Source organism: Theobroma umbraticum, unplaced genomic scaffold, assembly GCF_002168275.2.
Source record: "Theobroma umbraticum cultivar Fairchild unplaced genomic scaffold, ASM216827v3 scaffold_67.0, whole genome shotgun sequence".
NCBI lineage: Eukaryota > Viridiplantae > Streptophyta > Magnoliopsida > Malvales > Malvaceae > Theobroma > Theobroma umbraticum.
Window position 1 is genome coordinate 5,971,836 of NW_018397262.1, and position 23,445 is coordinate 5,995,280.

At 34.3% G+C, this 23,445-nt stretch overlaps 3 protein-coding genes across 3 annotated transcripts; 1 reads left to right on the plus strand and 2 right to left on the minus strand.

Annotated features, from left to right (window-relative positions):
* On the minus strand, positions 1-5,270 carry LOC110419811 (Transducin/WD40 repeat-like superfamily protein). The gene is given in 11 exon segments (XM_021432927.2): positions 1-760; positions 920-1,002; positions 1,112-1,163; positions 1,249-1,406; positions 1,831-1,921; positions 3,377-3,930; positions 3,933-3,981; positions 3,983-4,026; positions 4,029-4,223; positions 4,226-4,866; positions 4,868-5,270. Coding segments are annotated over 11 exon segments (2,220 nt in total). The 5' UTR covers positions 5,104-5,270; the 3' UTR covers positions 1-643.
* Positions 5,271-16,912: 11,642 nt separating this feature from the next.
* Positions 16,913-19,346, minus strand: LOC110419333 (uncharacterized). The gene is made up of 3 exons (XM_021432333.2): positions 19,051-19,346; positions 17,567-17,772; positions 16,913-17,439 (listed from the first exon to the last, which is right to left on the minus strand). Exons 1-3 carry the CDS (start codon positions 19,138-19,140, stop codon positions 17,178-17,180), a joined length of 558 nt encoding a protein of 185 aa, XP_021288008.1. The 5' UTR covers positions 19,141-19,346; the 3' UTR covers positions 16,913-17,177.
* A 1,876-nt stretch (positions 19,347-21,222) lies between these two features.
* On the plus strand, positions 21,223-23,387 carry LOC110418852 (uncharacterized). The gene is made up of 5 exons (XM_021431678.2): positions 21,223-21,293; positions 21,605-21,776; positions 21,990-22,093; positions 22,227-22,515; positions 22,618-23,387. Exons 1-5 carry the CDS (start codon positions 21,223-21,225, stop codon positions 23,230-23,232), a joined length of 1,251 nt encoding a protein of 416 aa, XP_021287353.2. The 3' UTR covers positions 23,233-23,387.
* The last annotated feature ends 58 nt before the right edge of the window (positions 23,388-23,445 follow it).

A 23,445-nucleotide genomic window follows, 5' to 3' on the forward strand; every position in this document is an offset into this window, starting at 1 on the left:
ATTTTTTCCTTGGTAGTTCATCTCCTCAAGCCCTGTCAAAAGGAAAATTTGCTTCTAGAAACACTTTTCTTTGCTTCTCTAGGAAGTCTCAAGCAAGGTATGTTTACTGTACTTTTATTGCTGAATTCTTTAGTTCTCATATTGCCTTTCAGAAGGGCAAATTACAGGTCATTAATTTACCCACTGTCACTACAGCTTGCACAATCCAAAGTGCATTTCACAAGAGCACTTGTAGCAACTTCTATAAGGGAAAAACAACAGCACTTATTCAAGCATCATGCTAGGATATGAACATAGATGAAGGACTAAATTAAGCTTTTTGGACCAAGATACTTTGTACACCAATACACATCCTATCTGACCTTAAAGTCAGAAGAAACCATGATCGTGCTAAACACTGAAGGCGTCATTAATGATGCTAATAGGAAGATTTGCAGCATAGAATCCAACTAGGAATAAAGGCTTTAGATTGTCTACCTAAGAATATTTAGGCAAACTTGTGCATAGCCAAACACAACCACATAAATGCAGGATGATCAAACATCAAATTGAGATGCAACAGTGACATAAAGTGATAAGATTAAGAGAAAACCACTTTTGAGACATTCAAAGATAAGCATAGGCAGAAACTACAAATGAAGTATCATATGTTTATACTTTTCTTACCTTTAAACTTTTGAATTAGATCGGCATCATCAACAACCCGAATTCGCGAATCTGCGGATGTGATGAGTACTTCTGATGAACTTCCAGGTGAAAACTGTTTTAAGAAAGTAATCACGTAAGAAGAATAAAGTTGACACATGGCATCAAGAAAATATACAACAGATTTAAAGTAAGGAATCTCTGATTCAACTAGAGAAAGGATTTACGCCTTCTTTCCATATTTGGACATCAAGCAGCAGGACCACTGGATTACCTGGAAACCTGTAATTTTCTTTTGATGAGATTTCTTCTTTTTATTCTGCAAATTGATCTGACTTTTTGGTTGTAATTTGTTCTCTGAAAAAGATGCACAAATGTACATGTTTAAGAAAACTTCAGTGGTCAATGAACTGTACAATGAAGTGTGTGCATGCAAAAACAAGAGAGAGAAATCATAAACTTGTACCAGAAGTATTATATAAACGACAGCTCCCTTTATATGAGCCTACCAGTGCACCCTTCAAAACAAATATAAATTCCATGAGCTACAGACTTATTCATTGTATATTATAGAGAATGAACTCGTATCGACCATCACCCAACCTGCCCATCAGGTGTATAACAAGCAGCAGTGACCATTTCATGCAGGTCATTCCAATCAACGACTTGACGATCAGGAATGCTCCATATGCGGACTTTAGCATCTAGGGATCCACTAATGAAGTATCTATCATCAACTGGATTAAACTGGATGCAAGTTACTGTGTCAAGGCAGATCCACAGGAATAAAGCACAATTAGCCATATGTAAACCAATTTAAAGAGACAACAAAAGATAAATAATATTTTTCTTTATGATGGATCTTTGGATTACTGATTTCATTGAATCTACACCAAGCATACTTAACCTAACCGCACTAGATGCGCACTTCCAAGCCAGAAAGTTATACTTAAGGTATAGCTACACAGGCTTTTAAGTTTTTTTTACTAGTACACAGCATGGTATTGTCACTATGAAGACAGAAGGAGAATTTCTAATTATTCATCACTTCTATAGAGAACGGTAATTATTAAAAAAAAAGAAAAAAAATGAGAGTACATTTTAGTAATGTTCTTGAACAGGGCCATTAAGAGAGTAGACTCCAAAGTTAAGCAACAAAAGACATGAAACTTACAATTTACTTACCATAATCACTGTGTGAAAATATTCTCAAACAAGTCTTGCTATTCAAGTCCCAAAGCCTCACTGTTTTGTCCATTGATGATGAGAGCAATTGCTGAAAAGAACAAATAGAAAAATCTTACTGGAATATCCTGCAGCAACATATTGGTTCATGATTCTAAAATAGGCTAAACTGGTGAAGTCGGAACCAAAAATTCATAAAGAAAAAAGGTTCAACTAACAACCTCTCAAACAGCATCGTAGAAATATAAACGGAATACATAGAGGCTTGACCAATTGAGTACATCACATCTGCATCCTTTAAAATTTGAAGGACTTTTAAGCCATCTAATTATGGTATGCCATTAACATTCAGAAGTAGTTTATAAAACCTGTGAAGGTAGACCACAGCATTTCTGATCTTTAAACTCAATATTAATAACGTCCAAACTCAAAAGTGATCATTTGACACAAAGAGTCCACAAGGTAAATAAGGGTATCATCAGAAACCTTGATCAGAATCACTCACAAGGAAAAAGGCATCAACAGAAACATCAAAGACATTAACCAAAATCAGAGAGAAGGGGTGAAGACAATCCATTAAAAAGATCATGCCTCTTTCCAGATAAATCATTCTTTGAACAAATAGAAAACTAATCAAAGCTAACCCTCCAAAAGTGAACTTTTCGCTACTAATCATGTTGCCACATAGCAAAATAAACACATATTGAACTTTTTACTTCATTATCCTTTATGTGCCATAGAACTGATTAAATTTGAATATACTTTAGTTTATTGTGTAGGGCCTTGCAAAATTGCTTTACTTCTTTGCTGTCATGTGACATCTAAATGCATGCGGGTCATTTTGCAGCCAGTCTAAACATCCAAAAAGGCAATGCCAAATAGAAAACCCAGCTAGTAATATCACTTATAGTTTCCGGGAATCAACCTAGGGTCTTAGCATCAGTCAGGTTAACATGTTTTAAAATTTTACCATGAAGATCCACCAATTTCTCTTTGTTGTTTTCCTACCAATTTTTTTAAAAAAATTTACTCCATGTTTATATTCCATAGATCCTTTGCAGTTCAAGAGGAGAAATATATAATTTTGTCAAGTAAAGCATGGAGACAAGTATTGTGTTGTCCCTTCATTTCTTCATAGAATAACAAGCACTCAAGCAGGGCAGCAATAGTTTTTATGTTTTGATGAAATTCACATTTACATCAATCAGATATGCCTTTCACAAATAACTTTTGATAAAGTGCATTGCACACAGGTGCCCAAGTTCTCCATTCTCTTCCTAGTGAAACATAGCTTGGATTCCTCCAAACTCAAAACACAAAGGAAACTAAAAGATGGATTTCTCAGAAGAAATAAAATTTCTTCAGTCCCTTCACCAAATTTACTTCTTACTTAAATCAATTATAAGGCTTCTAAAGTTATAAAGAAACACTTAACAAAGTTCTTCCAACTAACATTACTGGTTAAAAATTTGAAAATCAAACTAATTACTCTATACTGGTACATATTTCTCAAAACACCTAAAAGGATTAAAGAATGATGACTAACCTGAGATTTGGACCAGGAGAGGTCAAGCACATCATCCAAATGTCCTTGAAAAGAACAAACAGGTTTATCTGAAAGCGCAAAAACAGTCTCTGGCACCACAATATGATCCAGGCTCAATGACTTTCGGCTTATAGATGACCTTCCTCTTCTCTTCTTCTCAGGATGGTGATCTGCACTTGGGGACAACAGAGTTGGTTCTGGAGATCCATTAGCCACAAGCAAAAAATTCAAATTCCCATCCTCAGGCTTTTCCATCAACAACTGCCCCTTCCTCTCTGACTCCACTACCTTCCATACAAGAATTACGCAATCCTCACCTGCACTAGCGAGGTATTTTCCATCCAAACTAAACTTAATACTCCAAATAGACCCATTATGCGCTTGTATCTCTTGACTCTTGTAAAGAGCAGTGAGTTCTTTACACGACTTTCCATACTGCTTTACCCTCACACTCTCCGGCCCATGAAAGGAAACATCCTGGCTATCATCTGTGGCAGAACTCGATCTCCTCCCCCCCTTCTCTGATGACGTATCTCTCTCATCACTACTTCTTTTTCCTTCTGACCCTTCACACTGCTCGCAACACTCTTTATACTCTTAAACCAAACTCCCTTTCTTCTTCAACTTTGAAACGCCAACACCACTGCCTTCACATTCAAATCAGCATTATCCTTATTACCCTCTTCCACATTCTGTCTCCTCATCAACTCTTGAACAATCGGTGAATGCCCAACACACATCTCGAACTCCTCCATAGTCAACTGCCTCCCAGTCTCAACTTCCTTCAACTTGTTCCACATCCCATCTTCTCTAATCTCATTCACCACAAACTCTTTCCCATTATCAAGTTCTTAATAGTACACACTTGTTCACTGCAATCCAACTCATCCTCCACAACAACCTCTCCACCACCAAATGATTTAAAACCAAGTTCCCCATTCAAACTCTTACTACCCCGCCCCGTGGGCGGTTTATTACATATAGATCCATTACTTTCACAGCTTCTTAAGTTAGCAGCCGCGGCATTAATATGATCACATTCACTATTGTTATTGTTATTATTATTTACAACACATAGACCAACAGAAAGAATCGAAGAAGACGAATTCGAACAAACTGATAAACAAGGAGAAGAAGAAACAGCAACACCATTACAATCACCATTTCGGCTTGCATCACCGTCTGATTTTGATCGGACAATTCCAGCAGAACTACTTCCCCTTTCCCCACCACGATCTTGCTCCTCCGACTCTTTTTTTACCAACCGATCCGACGAAACCGATCTTCTTCCAAACCCTCCTCCTCCTCCTCCACCGCAACCACCACCCATATCTCGTCCCGTACCCAACTCCGTTTCTGACCCAGGTCTTGTCCGGGAAAGACCCGGGTCACGGCTAAGCCCCATTTCTCGGAGCAACCGTGTTCTTCTTTCGGAAACGGAGGCGGGTTCCGAGATCCAGATGTCGAACTTGGAAACGGCCATGGGGATTTGGGACGGGAAATGGGTGGTGGGCATTGTTGGAGCGGGTAATTGGGTCGGAGTCGGAGTCAGAAGAAGGAGAAGTTGAGTTAGAGCAAGAACAAGAATTAGAAGAAGCAATGCGATCAAGGGATTCGTAAAAATACTCCTCCTCTTCCTCTTCTTCGTCTACTTCTACCACTTCTTCTTCTTGCGTCGAATCGTCGTCGTCTTGGTTGTTGTTGCTACCAATGGGATTTTTGCTCATGCTTTCTTTATGAGCACTCCCATTTCAATTTGCAATGACCATCAAAAAGAAACCACAAAAACAAAGTCTGGGTCTGGGATTGGATCAAAGCAAGGAAAGGGAAACGGTGTCGGAGGGACGCCAAAGCAGACACAGTCAGATCCAATGGGAAGAACAGGAAGGGAGAAAAGGGGCTTATGGGTTTGGGAGTGGAGGGGAAGAGAGAGAGAGGAGGAGGAGGAGGAGAGAGTTGGGGTTGGTGATGTCTTTGTGTGGAGAAGTGAAAGGAGATTGATTTGATTTGTTGGTTTTGGGGTTTGTGGTATTGAACTGTGAAATGTGAAAGGTGAAAGGTGGAGGATCTATCTATTGCAAATATATATATATATATATATATATATTTATTATATTATATTATGAATATATAAACAATAGGCAACAATAAAAGTAATAAATAAATAGCTTCAACAAAACTATTTTCTTCCTTCCTTTTTCTTTTTTTTTCCTCTTTTGTTTTCATAGTTAAAAATAAATATTTATATTAAAAATAACTCATTTTCTTTTGTAAAAAGTTGAATTTTATTATTATTTTGTGATGTTATTATTCATAATATTTTATATTTCATCAAATTTGACTAACCTCCATCACCATTTATTTAATCACATTAAATAAATTAAAATTAGATGACAAAATAAGCGGCGTAATTGAATAATTTTGTTAAAATTATTTATTCCATGCATCGAAAAGAAAAATATTTATCGTTCAAAGATTCTATGTTCAAATATTAAGGAAAAAATAAAATCAAAGAATTTTCTTATTCAAACAAATGATAAATAACTCATAATTTCATTTTTTTTTATTCAATTCAAATTTCATCGATTTGTTTAAAATAAGATATTGATAACTTAGGTGGTACACTGAAAATCGAAGAATTTTATTTTATTTTTGTTATATTCAACAAAATGATGCCATTTTACACATTATTTTACTCATTATGCATCAATTTATGACCATTGGCTAATTTTAACTAGATTTTTCTTTCATCAAAATTATTTGCTTGTAAGGTAGAGTTTATTGTTAACCTAAGTTACACGACGAAGCAACTCTTAATCATAAATTACGCATTTCTTGTTTTACGATTTGAACTCAAGATTTTTAAGTTGAAGTTTTTAGTGTTAACTCTTATTTTTAATAAATTTTTTAAAAAATAATATTAACAAATGTATAAGTGCTTGACCTATCCTTCTTAAGTAGATTTTGAGGCAAAGGTGATACTCATGACGTTAAGCTTTAGTTTCCCTCCATCATCAACATAACACAGTAGCAGCTAGGGGCATGCATTTGCATGGTTGGAAAGTGTACAAGAGGAAGAGTTGGGCCTAAAGCTTCTGCCGTTAAAAGCCCACGAGATGGCATTTGTCAGAAAGAGAACAGCTAAATGTATGCAACCACCAACTGTTTGTCTACCCCCCACACACTTGCTGTCCAGCCCATTACTGTTAAGTGAAGCTGACATCACACAGCTTAAATTCAACCACTTTGGGGGACCATTTTAATAATATTTCTCCCTTCCCAACCTTTCCCACTCTCTTTCTCTCTCTCTCATTCCAGTTCCATCTCCTTTGTTTTCCATATTTTGGGTTTCAAAATTTTCTCCCTTCTTTGCTTTTATGGGTAAAGCTAAGATGAAGATGATGATGCTTTTTCCACATGTAGGTGGATTTTGTCTGATAGATTCATGTGGTGCAAACATTAAGAAGCCTGAAGGGTCATTATCTATGCTTTGATAACCCCCAACCCCTAAAATGATAAATATGCTAATGAATTCTTGACTTCTCCCACCCTAGAATTCTCAAGGAATGTAGGTATTTCTCCATGGAAAGAATGGGGAGATGGAACCCAACTATGTGTGAGAGGGCAGTTTCAACTACTTCAATTAACATAGTAAGATGAAATGCAATCTCTTTTGGCCTTTTCACTATGAGAGAATGGCAATGATAGAGATTAGAAGAGGTTGCTATATTCTGACTCTGGCTGTTTAGGTCATAAATTCTTGTAGGATCCTTTAAAGGGGAGGGGATGTGTACTAGTCTTAGAAGCCTAAAGGCCAACAGTTGGGAATCATATTGTCAACACATTGTAGAAAAAATAGCAAAAAAACAGTTCAAGTCAAAGGCAGAAAGAGTTTCCATTTCTTGATTCTAATCATCACATGTAATACCTTTAATCACGTCCTGCTTGTAAGTGCCCTCCGGTCTTCCATTCTGCCCATAGCCTGGTTGTAGACTTGTTTGCTGTAAATAGAATTTTCATCCTTCCTCTATTAACAATGCAATGACATGCTCGATACATATTCCATTCATACAAATAGAAAATTTTAATATGTATCTAATTCATATTTAATTGTCGTTCTTGATTCTCTCAAATTCGAACAATAAAAGAATTTAATGATTTGTGTATATATAATAATTTTTTGTCCCAACCCTTTTTTCTTTTGCTCTTTTCCATGGAAAATAGGTTGAGTTGTAAAAACCAAATGAACAAGTTACAAAATGAAATTGAAGATAGTTCAATTGACAAAATAATAGAGGGGCTACACTTGTATGACCTTGAAAGATGAACCCCCTCCCCTATCATCCAAACATGCTTAGGAATACAATAATTTGGCTTTTAGCTACCTAGCTATCCAAAATCAATTATTTAGTCCAAACAAAGAAAGCCCTTTTCCTTCATAGTCTCCAGCAAAAAAGGGGCCTTCACTTCTTGTACAGCCAAAAGGGGATTACAAGTTACAACTCATTCTTGCACATGAAGTATGAGGAGCTCGTGCAAGAATTTTTTAATAACCCAAAAAGGTGGGGGAGAGAGAGAGAGGGGTGAAGAAAACAAGAAGCTAAGCAAGGGAAAGAGTTGGTGGATTTAGACTCAAATCCACCTCATATTGAGACCAAATCAAGCTAAATATTTCTCCCCAAAAATATTGTCTGAGATTGACAAGGAAACCATGGGGCTGGTTTTTGTATTGTTCTTGTTTTTGTAATTAAGAATGATGTAATTGCATATGCAATAACATCATGAAGTCATACATCAGTTTACAATATATAGATCAAATTATCGACTGTTTTAATTGTTTATAACAAATTATTTTAATAAATACATATCAAAAGGTATTGATTGAATTATTTGTTTTTTTATCTCATTCTAAATTTGTTATTATGTAAAATTATAGAAACAAAGTAGGTTACAAATTAAGAGGAAACAAGTAGGAAAGGATTCATATCTCTCATAAATTGGCTTAATTCTTTAAAGATATGAGAAAAGAGGTGAAGGAAGCATGGACTGGTGGGGAAAACTGCAAGGGAAAGTGGATGCCAAATGCCAAAGTAAGTAGTGCCCCTCAAAATATTCAAACGAGATCGGGAATGGATGGTCCAATCCAAAGCCAAGTGGAAGGTGACATAGATTGCAGCCAAAGGAAAAACAATGAACTAAGGACCAAGTCAACCAAGTCATATCATTGACTTTTATTATTTTAATATACCCTTTTTGTAACGAAACTGTCAGTGTCTCAGACAACACTTGACACCTAATGCTACAAACCCGAAGTAGGGTTGGTCTTGTCATAATATATTGTAAATTGCATGAGTGAAAACGAAGGCAAAAAACCCAAAGACAAAGCAGGAAGCAAAAGCCAAAAACACAACCCCAGGAAAGAAAAAAGTGATGAACCATCCCCAATTGCTGCCTCCATTAACGTGCCTTCTGCTCTTCTTAACCTTTTTTAAGTTTTTGAGCAAATCAAAGATCCTTTTGAGTTTTCAATTCTCATCTTTAAAAGCTTTGTTCTCAAGAATGGTCATCTCAGAATCAGCACCTTCTCAGTGTTTAGGGTGGTGCAAGTTTAGCCCTCTAGGCCTTTTGTAAAAGTCTGCTGCTAGCAGTCCCTCAGGTCATGCTTTCACCTTGGTAGGATACAAATAAGCACTGATTAAGCTAACAAATGAGTTCAAGGTTTTCGGCCACTAGCAACAACAAAAGAATGCCTTGTCATAGGGATTTGACAAGAGAGAGAGCATCACCCATTAAAAGCAAATCAAAGAGATGGTCCATTCCACCTTCTCCTATCTCTGCCCTCTAATAGGCCATCCGCCCCTCCCCCTGGTTTGTTTCTTTGCATAAGAAATAAATATTTATAGACAAATTTGAAGAGGTGAAAAAAAAGGTTTTTTTGCATGGGGTAGATCTAGCCATTCATGTTTTTATATCTTAAATGTGTATTAGATATGAAATATATTAATATTAAATATAAACACTACACGAATAATGTTTATATTTTAAATATAAAATATATACACGTATATATTTAATAACTATATAACACAACACGACATAATTAATATTATTATTAAACATTTCAATATACGATACGATACCATTAATAATACGTTTAATACAGATAAATTAAAATATTTATAATTAAATTAAAATTTACTATTTAAATTTAAAATCAATAATTATCCTTATAATTACATTATTAAAATTTTAAAAAAACTTATTAAAATAATTATTTAAAATTATTTAAATAAAGTTAAAATAATCTTTAACTATTAATTTTCAACAAATTGATAAATGTGTCACGTATACACTTTTAAACATGATTAATACAATTAATTATAGGTGTTACTATTATCTAACACATTAAGATATGAAAATTTTTATGTCTTAAATATTTCAAATACGAAACGCGTTAAGATTCAATTCAAATATATTTAACTCCATATCTTTCCGTGTCATGTCCAAAATTAATAAGTCTGTGAAGAGCATGCCAAATGCATAGAATTATATCAGATCAAATAAAAGGAAATTAGCAAAAGGAAAATGACAACAATGGTGAAGTAAAAAGGAACTTTAAATTCTTCTATTATTTTGTGGATCTCTTTCAATGAAGTAATATGTATTGCTATTTTATTACTATTAAATTATGTAGAATTTTAAAAATTTTTATTTTTGTGTAAATTTAGAAAATTTCACCTAACTTTCTTCCCCTTGTTTTTCTTTTATTTTAAAAATTTTTTTCTAGTACCACAAATTCATTGTCAAGATTAAAAGGTAATAGATATTGACATGATATGTTACCTAAGGCATTTCCCCAAAGCATTGGCCTCGTTCTATTTGCAAAATAGTAATATTTTTATAGCATGTTGTTTTTTTTATATAAATATTCAATGTTTGATTGTTTACTATGGTGTCAATTTTTAGAATTACTTTTACATATCACAATGTAAGTTTAATACACTTGCATGCAAGAAGTATCTATGGGTTAAGTCGCACTTATCTACTCAAGCTATCAAGTTTGAGTTCAATTGATTCATCCATTTAATTATTATTTTATTATTAAAATAATGAAATATTATTTATATATTAATATTTGAATAACATTTAAAGATTAAAATTAATAAAAATATATTATTTATTAAAAAAAATTTAATCTAAGTCAAATTTGGATTTCAAAATCTATATCAAAACTCAACCCAACTTGAGGTTTGAGGAGTAGTGAAAAAGGTCCAAAGGATGATTTTATCCAAAAAAAAACTATTTTTATTTACTCTCGACTTAGAAACTCACCTTCCCACCTTCTTTATGAGAATGATATTTTCAAAATTTATGGTAACGACGTAACATGATTCTTATGATAAAATTATATTTTCAAGAATAAAACATACTAAATATGAGAATGCCCAATTAAATTCCCTCAAGTTTAATTTATCCAGTTGAGATTCTAGTTTTGAGTTTTGATGAATTTTTTTTTTTTTAGAAGAGGTATACAGTTTATCTATGCTAGTGAAGAATGGGGTATAAGAGTTTATCCATTACATTTTTTTCTAAGTTTCATCAATTTCTTTCTTCCTTCATCAACACTATATCACAAACCTAAAACATCATAAGAAATCAAATTTGTAGTTCATAATTCTAGTATTCTTTCTATCAGAATTGCCAATTAATTTGACAAGCTATCATCATTCACAGGTTTCTTTTATCTCTTTGAGTGTTGGGATAGATTCTGCCCATGTTTTTTGATTCAGTTACATCCCCCCTTGCTTTACAACAAGCCTCCCAAAACCCAATTCTTTTAATTCTTGACAAATAACATCAGATCTCTAAGAATGTGATATATAGAAGGAACAGTAAGACTTCTATTAGCTGAAATATTCTTATATAATTACAAATAAATATATTTTAAGATTGCCCACATGATTTTATACATCATCATTGCATTCTAGTCAAGAAAACCTTATAATAATTACAATTTTTAATGTCTTAAAATAGAATCAACTTAATTATATGGTTCACCTAATGCTGACTCTGTAAATGGGACAAATTAAGCTAACAATATCATGTTTTTATTGGAAAAATTGAAGAATTAATGGGGTCTATGGAAGAATGTGTCAGCTTTTATTGTGGGAAAAAAAGTACAAATCCTTCTTGGATACCTTTCTATTGATGGTTGGATTTCTATTTAATTGTATAATGCTATGATTAACATTCATGTTATTTCCTATTTCTATATATTTTAATAGGTATTGAACCCATCTTCACCTTTGGAAATTGCATTATTATATTCCTAGAATAGTTTATACCCAAGATCTCATTTCATTTGTCAACTGTGACCTTCTGTGGTATATAACATATTAACTCTTAAATAAAATAGCTTATAAGTTAAAATCTATAGCCCAAATCATAGTCCCCAGATTCATATACCAAACCAAACTTTTAACCATATAGAACCAACAATCCTTGCTCATCCAATATGAACAAATTAATTTAGTAAATGGATGTTGGGTTTTTACTTTGATGAACTTGGCAATCGTCGTGTTTGTATACATAAATATATATATATGCGTGTGCATTTATTTTACTCAAATTATCTTATCACTTGAATTAAAGTCGTAATTGATGGTTAATCATGTCTTTTTTCTTATTAGTATAGTGCATATATGCTTAGGAGTGACTGTATACAAACTTGATTGGGTGTTTTTCTATCGAAAATCTGTTTTTTTAACGAAATTTTTTCTGTCAGAATAAGCAGAAAATTTTGTAGTGGTTGACATTTTCTTACTAAGATAAAAGGGGCATGCATGCTCTTTTTGTCTTGTTAAGTAGGGTTTCCACCATGATCAATCAAACATAAAACCATGAGATTTTAACAAAGCTTTAAAACATAACAAAACATACAGACACAGCACGTGTCTTGATTCCCAACAGCCTGTTTAAGCTTGAAAAAGGATTCCTTCTCTCTAAAACAAACATGGAGAAAAGCTAGGAATTTCAAAATGTAACAGTGATATAACATGCTTTGCATCCTTAAAAAAAAAGAAAATTATTAAATTTCCCATAATCTCACGCCTCATTTGGTGTCCTTCAATCGTAATGTTGCAATCATGATCCCATTTTAATTAAGCTAGTGGCCTTTAGTTTAATCCATTTTACTGTTAAGGGTTGGTCATATATAATTGGCTATCAGATGAAACTTACCTGGACACTTCCACTAATCATGCAAAATTAAAGTTAATTACAAGTGGTATAAATGAACGACTATACGTATCGATTAAAAGAAAGATGCAAAATTTTATCATCGATGTGAAATGGGGTATCAAAATCCATGCAAATGATTTGCTTGGCATTTCCTTTTAAGGGAGGGAGCAATGGGAGGCATGACCAAGAGTTTGCTTAGCATTTTCTCTTGAAAAGAATGTTTATAACATGGCTGTACGTAGCAAAAGGAGGTCCAGCACATGGCTTAATTAGGAAATAGTCAAGTCATGGTGGCCAAGATAAACACACTTTCAGCTTTATAGAGCAACCTTTTTAATTGCTATGTTGGAGATGAACAGTGCAATCAAATTATCCTACTTGTTGGGTTAGGAATAGTGTTATATACTTTCTTGCATACCCTTTTTATCTTATTTTCCAATTTTTCTTTTAGTAAAAGGATAAGGGTAGAGAGGGTTAACACCTGATGGCAACTTTAATACTTTAGTGGTCCTTAATCATTGAGAAATTATTAAAACAAGATGGGTTTAGTTAGGACTTTAAGATTGAGTTTCATGGTAAAAAATAGTGACTAATTCAAGCTTTACATTTTATTTATAAACTTTTATATTTTTTTTAGTGTTAGTAATACGAGTATTTATAAGATTCGATATTTTATCAAATAATCGGGTTGAAGTTGAAATTCTTAAAAATTAAGAGATATTTTACTTATTAACATCTTATATACATTTAAACATTTAACTCGGTAATTCGATTCTTAAATTTTTTTTTTACACCAGTGACAAAATAACCTTTTCTCACTGTTTCTTAATTAACACCTCATCTTTTATCTTCTTCTCTTTGAATCAATTGTCCCTCAAGTCTGCTTTTATAATTGATGGGACAGGGTAGATTCGGCAGAAAGACTAGAGAGTTGGGTCCATTAAACTCATTGTCCTTGTTGGGCCTAGCTAGTACTACTCTCTCATTCACTTCCCTTCCACAATTCTTTTTGATGGCAAGCAAGCATTGCCACAAATCTTAAATACATAATGAAAATACCATGCCTTTGTCTTCCAATGGTAATAACTCTCAGTGCTTGACTTGAATACCATAAAGTTTTTGGTTACATACCTTCTTAGATCTTATATTAAAAGTTTTTTTTTTTTATTACATATCTATGAACTGTCACATCTCTGAATTTGAATTTTTATTTTACTTATTAATTATAATAGAATATATTTATCAATTACTTTAACTTTTTTTTAAGTCAAGATAAGATGTATTGTATTTTACGGAGTTCAATCAGGGTAACCAATACTACAATACTTAAAAAAGGAAGGTCTAGGCAGCCTAAGTATAATACTTAATTGTAAGGTAGCCTTCTGCAATGAGGACGGTCCATTAAAACCGGTTGAAAGCTGGGAGGTTGTGGGACATTTCTAACTCAAATACATGATTTTCCAAACCTGTTTTTGAAGGCTGCATGTGCACTGTACAATGTAAAGTTAATTGCAAAGATAAAGAAGAGGAAACAACCGACCAAACCCTCGTAAAGAAGGTGGCCATTTTGACATTTTTAGATGAATCATTGGGTTGGTTTTTCCTTGCTAATCAAAGTCTTATGTCCTTTTGTCTGGCAACAGTGAAAAAGCACCTAAAAGAGTTCCTAGACTTGCAGATTGCCTTGATGTTTCCTAACTGTTTCTTGTGTGACAAAGGGCAAAGTGTGATGATCTTGATTGTGCCAATCATACCTTGGGGAATCCTATAGTTTGAGGGTCTTGAGATTTGATGTATCCAATTAACTTAGCAATGAATGAGTACAAAGAGAAAGACAGAGAAGTTACTGTCATTCCATTAAGTATAGCTTCTCACCCGCAAAAGGTGTGAAGTTTGAAGGGAATTTCCAGTGATTGGTACATGAATATCCGAAATCAATTGTGGCAAGAATGTCCATGGAGCATCTTCTTTAGATATATTCTAGTTCCTGATAAATCCAGGTATAGTGAATCTGGTTTTTAAGGATGCTGGATTCTGATAATCATGAGAGAAGGTGACTGACCTTAGTGGGGTGGAATTTGTTTTCCATTGAGTGTGACAGAAACATATTACATCATTTTCTTTGCTGCAAATTAAGAATCTTTTGGAATGAGAATATATCAGTTTTTTTTTTGTCTTTTTAGGGCAATATGCTCTTTCCATCTCCAAAAATGGATTCCAGAACAGCTTACTTTATATGCATGTCTCATTTATTAACTTATTTTGTTGTAGCGGAGGGAAGGGCTATTCTTGAACCCCCCACACGGTTGAAAAACTCTGTGCTCTCCAAATGTAGTGGCCTGTGGAAATAAATAGTCTGTTAGATTTCTATTAATAACTTTGCTGAGGAGAGTTTAAACAGTTTGAACAAGACTGAAACAGTCCACTCTGTCCCCTAAAGTAAACATATTCTCATAGCAGATGATTTCATGAAAGGTAAAAAGGGGAGATAAAGTAAGTTGTAACCACAAACAATTTATCAGTCAAACTAACTCAAAATCTAGTTAGAAAGATAGTACTGAAGCTGAATGGCTCATTCCTTTGCCTTATGAACCCCCCCTCCCCTCCCTTCCTACCCCCAATGACCTTTAACAAGTCTACATCTTTCTGTTATCATTTGAGGGATGCTGTCTGTAACTTTGACAAACTAAAAAACCTATTAATTTAGCATCTCTAGTACAATGATGACCAATTAGTGGACAATTCTGGTAGGCCTGATGCATGTTCAAATCTGCAAAGATGGTCAGAAGTTAAGTGGGAAAAACTTTATCAGTGTGCTGAATCTCATCATGTACCAAATGTCAGCTCTGAGGTCTGAGAACAGAACCCAAAGGTCTTTGGGAACAGGCTCTGCTGTCTAATTAAAATCATGAAGCTTGTTCTCTGGCTGACAACTAAGTTTCTTTACTGGTAATTTGATGATGGTGAAACACATAGAAACATGTTCCGCGAGGTCTGCAGATCGGCCAGTGACTGCCTGCCATGACTGGAGTTAGGTGAATGCTGGACTCATTTTGGTGCTCTTTATTTAGGAGCAATTCAAGCATCACAAGTTCACTCGTGCTAGGAACAAAGTCAACATCCCTAGGCCTTTGGTATAATGAAGTTTTGTACCTTCCATTGACTTGAAACAAACTACTAACATAATCATACTTTTTCTTCATCTCTTGTCACTAGCAACAATTTGTGTCACTCCTTAAGAACATGGTGTAGGTGAGATGTTGTAGCATACATATTCCAGAAAAATAAAACACCTAGCATACAGATGTTTCAAGGGCTGCCTGTGCTTTCGAATTAGAATCATGAAGCTTTGTCTGCTCTTTCTTGCCCATCTCACCATCAGATTGCACCACTCTCCCACCACCATGCATGGTTGTGGGCATGACTTTGCTTAGAAGTAACAAAGAGGCGGGCATGGGGTGGGTCATAATGGGTTGGGTTATATTAACTTTTTTGCCCATATGTGACCCATTAGGTTGCATTTTTTATGCTATGTATCGGTGACAGATTGATGGGATCACAACTGCAAATTTGCAATTTCAATACCATAAAAGTAGTGAAAATTGGGTACAAGGGTCTCATACTTTTTCTCCTAGTAAAGAGACATGGTGCTGCAATTTCTACCATCATTTTGTTTTCTTCTATTTTTCTTATTTCATCAAGCTTAATGTTAGTTAAAGAACAATGGTTTCAAACGACTTGATTTGCAGTACTTCTTATCTAACCATACAAATTGATTCTTATCATCTTTAACCTCATTCAAGTTAATGTTTGTGGTGATGACTTTGTTTTAGGTTTTATGTTTACGGTGTGAGATGTTTGTAGTTGTATGTTATGTTCTGTTGTTAGTTCATTAGTAATATGTTCATTATGTGATGATATGATTTATAATTTAAATTTGATTTTTAAGTATTTTTCTATCGATAAAACTTTGACGGGTTTTCGTTTGTACAGTATGTTTTGATCATCTTTGATTTTAGTTGGGATACTGGATTTGATTGAGAAAAAAAAATGTTTAACCATATTCTTTTCCCATGCAGGCAAATCCAATGGAAAAAACTCCACCAAATTAACTGATAAAAGAAATATATGGTGAATAACAATCGTAATGCGATTTGCTATCTTATCTGAGAGTTAAGTCAACATTGCGACATTGTTGTATGACAAAATCGATAGTAGGAATGACAAACAGCAATTCTTCCGGAGATTGGTGATAGCTTATAGATATTGTATTGGAATTACATGAAGATCATGTCGGATTGGAACACAAACAATACTTTTGTTATTGATACGTATACAAAGAAACTTCAAAAAATTTTACAATATCTTGGAATGGGGAAAAAAGAAAGAAAAAAATTTATGAATCTGACACAAAGTACAATCTATCACCTACCATATGGAACCCCTAGCACATGAAATGCAACTCAAAAAAAGAACAGACAATGGAGTAAGCAAATTGATGGCATAGAGTCCATATAGTCACATCTACTGCAATAAGATAAATCCCATTTTCAACCATGATTTATTTGTAGGTTCCCATACCCACACCGGTCTCTCCACCATAAGCCTGGAAGCTGTTCTCCCTAGCACTGGAGTAGCAAATATAGTAGAACTTGTTGACTATGGCAGTTAAGAAAATGAAAGCTGCCCCTGCACCAAAAACTCCCTTCCTCACAGTTTCACAAGAAGGAGGCTGCTCGCTGAATATGGTCCGGTATTTGGTGTGGTAGGCATTTCTCACTGAACCCGCCAGCAAGCATATCTCAGCAATTAGGAAAAACAACCTGTCACAGGCAATCCCAAGAATATCAGTTGATCCAATCAAATCTACAAAGTAAATATAGATGTGTCTGCAGTCATTGAGATTTGAAGCCAACAATCAGTAGTTTGGGTGAATTGTTTGTCACGTACCAGCACACTATGAAAAGGATAACTGCCCAAGCCCTTGAGCCACTGGGGTTTAAAGCCTTTCCACAGCAGAAGCATCGGCTTGCAACCATTATGAGGGCTTGACTAGCCATAAGGAACAAAAATGCACCAACACCATAGCCTGTTGCTATGTCTGAGTCATAGACACAATAGTTATAATTAACTTCACTGTCCTGGACAATCTTGGCCTGCACAAAGATACACCATAAGTTAGCTGCATTTTTATATAGGGCAGGTGAATTCAAAAACTCCTTGTTGAACAGGAGTTGATGCCTTTAGGTTAGCAGTCACTTTCCCTCTAAACAAAATTAACAATTCTTTTCAATAAACAGAAAAAATTTTACAACCCCCATCCAGCCTGATGCCAAGTTGGATGGTCAAATGAACCCAGATAAACCTGTACCCATTGCCCACTGTCAAGGGGTTTGGGAACAAATGGAGCTAGTAGTAGTTGGAAGAAATATATAACATCAGGCACAAAAGTAATTGCTTTCCAGTTGTTCCTGGTTTAGAAAGTATTTTAATCTTTTCATTGCCACACTTGATTTATGAAAACTCATGTATTTATATGATTTTAATAATTGAACGTGTTAACATATTTGAAGATCACCCATTAAACTTTATATTATACTAGCATATAAGGTTCAAAATACAATGATTTTACATTTCATGTCATCTCTAACTAATGTAGACTAATTCAATCATCTTGATGCTTGGTTCTTAATAATAAATAAGTCACCACCATAAATCAGGTGCTACTTCCTCTGCTCACAAAATATTGCTCCGAAGACAAATCGGATTTGCCTCTAAATCTACCAAAGACAAGCTCTTTCGTTAGATCCACAACCCCCAACACCCCATACCATTGCTTAGGTTGAAAAAAACACAGAGATCTACAATTTTCACTGAAATTTTGCTAAGATCTGATAAGTTTTTACACAATTGAGAATTGTAACTGATAAAATAGTATTTTCCCTGCTGTTTCTTTGCTGAAAGGAGAATAATATGAAGGAAATCAATAAAAAAAAAAGAGGGTTCAAGCTTGAAGACTATGTTGTCAAACTACCCTTATTGCCCAAGACCAAGATCAAGTCATTTCCTTTCTTTCTTAGCCAAAAGATGAAAAGGAAGTTTCTTTAAGCAACAAAAGCAGCAGATTTACATGTGAGTAAGCAACATAACAATTAAACATTTATCAAATTACTAAAAACTAGAAAAATCAGTTCTTTTCTTTCTTCCTCAGCCAAAAACCAGGAAAAAGAGAGAGGAAAAATATCTTTCTCTCTCTACATTGTGAGAAGCAACAATTTCATTCATACAGCTAACAACCCCAGAAAGCTAAATCAACGATTACCACTGTATTTCTACATTTATCTTCATTTTTATCAAGAATAAACCCAGGAATTATATAAACTTATGTCAACCAAAAAATGCATCAAGAAAGTGTAGGGGAAAGTAAAACTCACAGTGCTTCTTCTTTGCTCAGCTGCAATAGCTAAACCAAATGCAATGAGATCAAGAACAAAGACAGCAATCAAGAGTAACTTGGAAGCCATGAATGTATGGAGCTAGCTTCAATAACCCAACAAGATCTAGCTCCCTTTTCCCTTCTCTGTTCTCTGGCTTCTCTCTTTCCTTCTTTCTCTTTGCTTTGCTCTTTCTCTCTCAAACTCTCCCTCTCTAAATATACAAAAATCACTATCAGTATTGTAGAAGCAATGAAATGATTAAAATGAACATAAAAATTATGGGAAAAAAACACAATTTTTTATAATGTAATTTTCAGCAGAAAATGACATCTCACCATAGCTTGACAATGGGGTTTTCACCAGCTTTGCAAACACCATTAGAATACAACGTGTTGAACCGGTTCCAACACCGGTTCGATTATTAAAAAAATTGGATACGAGTACAACCGATTAAAGCACAACGTACAAGTAACTTAAAGCAAGGGTTTTATTTCTTGGAGGGAGAAGTTAGTTAAAAGGGTAATTTGGGCATCTTGAGAAGCGAATGTACAAGAGTATAAAGCACAAGGTACTTTGGTGATTGCAGGGGGAGATGCCTTGTTGGGGAAGCGAAGTTAGGTGGAAGGCTCCTTTAGGTAGAAAGGGAATAAATACCCGCCATAATTAATTACCTTTTGGAATCCTCAAAAGGAATATTGGAGTACAACTTTTTGTAGCGTAAGGTACCAACATCTAGAGCTTATATTGCACACTTTAAAAGGAAAAAAGATTGAGAAGGGATATTTGTTAGGTTTCATGAAAAAGAATTTGTACCAACTAAAGTAAAGTATAATTGCAATGTAATTTTTAATTTTTAACATTTTGTTTTCTCAATTTTATTGAGAATTCTTTGTTTCATTATCAAGATAAATCATATGTAATAAAATCAAGGGTTTTTAGTAAATAATAATATCTAAATGTAATTATATCAACACGAATATATCAAATTTCATTAAAAATTTTTAAACAAGTTTAGACGAAACTAATATTAAAATGAATAATTTTTTGATAAATTCTCGTGTTGCATTATTTTCTCGTGCACACACTACATGGCATTTTGTAAAAATACAACTTATAACTACCAAATGGTAACAATAAACTGTTGAATTTTGTATTTTATAAAATATAAAAAATTTATAATACATGAATTTAATATGGTCCACATTAATGTGAAGATTTTGATGTGAACAGCCTGTCGGTGAAGGGAACTCGATGCTTTTACCACGCAAAGGCGTCAAAATCACAAACCTTTCGTTTGCTTGACACGTGTACAAATCTGATTTCTTACCTCATACGGCGACGTATTAAGGAGTGCGTATTACCGACGAAATAAAATAATAAAGGTAACAACAAAAACAGAGAAAATGGTTTTTTTTGTCATAGAGTACAGTCTGGGCACAGATCATTCTCTAGCTTCCAGCCAATAAGATTTTGCCACGTTGTGGAAATGTAATGTCTTGACTGCTGTAAAGGCAATGGTCAGGATCGTCTGCCATGATGATTTGATGAACATGTAAAATTACATGATTGATTTGATTTTTGGGTAATAAACACTCATAATTATCTTATCATAATTTTAGATTTTTCAGAAATTACTTTCCATTTTAAGTTCCATTTGTAATGGGAAAATTGCTGCTCATCATGAATCTCTCCTAACAAAGTTATAAAATATCAAACGTTGGTAATTACTGACATTATTTTTCAAAAATTAATAAATGATTAATTGATTTGTTTTCAATATCTTTTGATTCATAAAAAAACAATAAAAAAGAATAGGAAAGAAGAAGACACAATTAAGAAATATTAATTCCTAAAAGATTGTATGAGAAACATAACCTATGTTTCATGGTAACTACATGACCCTAATATGGAAAATAGTGAATTTTCATATTCTTAATTTTTTATTTATGGTAAGCTTGGGATTATTTGTTGTATTTAATCTTTGATGTTATAAATGTGTACATACTCATGTATATATACATTCCATATTTATTTGTATCACTAAAGGAGTGATACAAATATATATACTAGCATAACCATAGTGGGGTAAGACACATTCTTTATTTTTTAATTCTATTTGCAAATTCTTTGTTTGATCTGCAAAAATTGTATTTTTTTTTTTTGTTGGAAATGTGGGTGGGTGCCATAAAAGCTGTGTTTGCATGTACTAGAGGGGGAAGGTGGAGAAAAGCAGCTAAATGGTATTGACAGACAGCAGCTTTAAGTGATCTTTGTTTGGTTATTGATTCTTTTTACAAACCATGTCTTTTTCTTAACTTCTTATGTGTCTGTGCTAACCTTATAGCAGGAATCCCAGTACTTAATTGTTAGACAATTTGTATCAGCATGGTGAAATATATAGTTAGACAGTACCGTTCAAGCTTGTCTCTGATGTCAGGGATAAGATAGGTTTTGTAAGCTGTTCATGTCAATAAATTTCAAAAGCTTTATGTACAATAATAACAGCACAAATGGTGAATTTTGTTGGCTTTATCAAGGATATCTAGATTAGTTTTGGTGTTGGACATGTGACTTCCTCCTTATTCTGCAGCAAGAGCCTGATCAAGCAAGTTCAAGGTCATATAACTATACTGAGGAATAGGAGGGAGTCTATCATAAGGCAGTCAAGGGGTGATATTGCCCAATTCCTCCAAGGTGGGCTGCTTCAAAGAGCCTTGGAAAGGGTATGTTTCTCTCATTAACCTGTTCTTTAATATGTATTGCACCATGTTCTTTTTGTCAATTTCCTTAGATTTCCTTGAAGTGTTCTGCTTAGTTGATGGCTCTATGTAGCATTTGGGCTTCATAAACATTCAATAGTATATTTCTCTGAAGTGCACATGATTTTGGAGAATATTTTTTGTTCTGTGATAACTTACTTCCCTTGTAATCTTCAGGTTATACAGCTCTATAAAGATCAGTGCCTGTTGTGTGCCTATGATCAGATTGAACAATTTTGTGGATGCATCATCTCCAACATTTCCCATATTACCAAGCAAAGGTACATAACCTTGAACTTGATGTTGTTACTTCCAAACTACCTAAAGTTTTTCAACTGCTGTGCATATAAATCATGTTTATTCTTGTTTAAGTATCTTGCAATTTTTCAAAAGTGTTACAATTTATTATTGCAGCTCCTGGCACACATTGCCAATAGATGCTACTGAAGCTGTGTCAAGTCTAGTTTTTGCTGCCTCTAGGTGTGGTGAACTGCCTGAGCTACATCTATTACGAAGCCTGTTCAAGGAGCGATATGGTTGCAAATTTGTGCTGGCGAATGTGGAACTACGACCAGGGAATCTAGTGAATTTTCAGATTAAGCAGAATCTATGCATCACTTCAGTACCAGATAACATGAAGCAGAAGTTAATTAATGAAATAGCTAAAGAGTGTGATCTTCCTCTTGTGTTTCAGGATCCTGATGTAGGTTCGCGGTAGAAAATTCTGATGTGAATTTGCATTTCTTGTTTTTATGTTACTAATCTGTTTTACAGACTGATACCCAGGTTTTTCATTGGGTTGCAGCTTCAGGTTTATGAGAAATGCTACTCTGAGCAGAAAGCTGAAGTGCTGGATATTGAAATGCAAGATATTTCCAGTGACATTGATGAGCATTGGATACAACTTTCTGAGTATGAGAAGCCAAGGAACGATTTGTCATGTTGTAAAACTTTGGCAGCCATTCCAAGCCAATCTTGCATTAACTCGAATGGCTACTATAGCTCTACTCAGATTACAAAAAGAGCAGCTTTAGTTGAGAAGCTTGAAGTTTCATCAACCAGGACTTCGTTAGATAGTTCTACACCTCAAATTTATGAAACATCTATTGTGTATCTTGATGACTTGGAACTGAAGAAAACTGGCATCTGTGAGAATTATGTGACAAAAGGTTTGACTGTCACGCGTTCAACCAGGAGATCTGTGACTCCTGAAAGTAGATATCACAATTCTTTCATGGAGGATCCCTTAAGAAGGAAAAACTGCAAGGTTTTGGCAAATGGTCGTCTTTCTTTAGATGGTTCACTCGATAAATGGAAAGCACAAGAAGGGAATTCCTCTGGCTCAAGTCATGTGCATCCGAATCTCCCAGAGTATGAAAATCTAGTGGCTAGACTTAAAGGATCTCAAGGCAGAGTATAGATGACAAAAAAACTTCTCATTTGTTTCAAATTTAGAGGACAAGTGATGACTACTTGTTTCGAAGAGGAGTTACTCATCTGTTCAGGAAATGTCATTGTAGATTGTAGCACATACAGCTTGTTGGATGCTTTAATGGAAGTGCTAATAAGTCGAAGATACAGCTTTTTATCTGTACTTTTTGAAATCAGTGGATTGACTAGTTAGCATGGGTAA

Bases quoted from the DNA above. Each gene is read 5' to 3' on its own strand.
- LOC110418852 (XM_021431678.2), top strand. From the start codon at position 21,223: ATGTGGGTGGGTGCCATAAAAGCTGTGTTTGCATGTACTAGAGGGGGA. The intron at 21,294-21,604 runs GTATTGACAGAC...TATCTAGATTAG, and splicing joins TGGAGAAAAGCAGCTAAATG to TTTTGGTGTTGGACATGTGA. The intron at 22,094-22,226 runs GTACATAACCTT...TTATTATTGCAG, and splicing joins TCCCATATTACCAAGCAAAG to CTCCTGGCACACATTGCCAA.
- LOC110419333 (XM_021432333.2), bottom strand. From the start codon at position 19,140: ATGGCTTCCAAGTTACTCTTGATTGCTGTCTTTGTTCTTGATCTCATT. The intron at 17,773-19,050 runs GTGAGTTTTACT...ATCTTTGTGCAG, and splicing joins CTGAGCAAAGAAGAAGCACT to GCCAAGATTGTCCAGGACAG. The intron at 17,440-17,566 runs GTACGTGACAAA...TGCCTGTGACAG, and splicing joins ATCCTTTTCATAGTGTGCTG to GTTGTTTTTCCTAATTGCTG.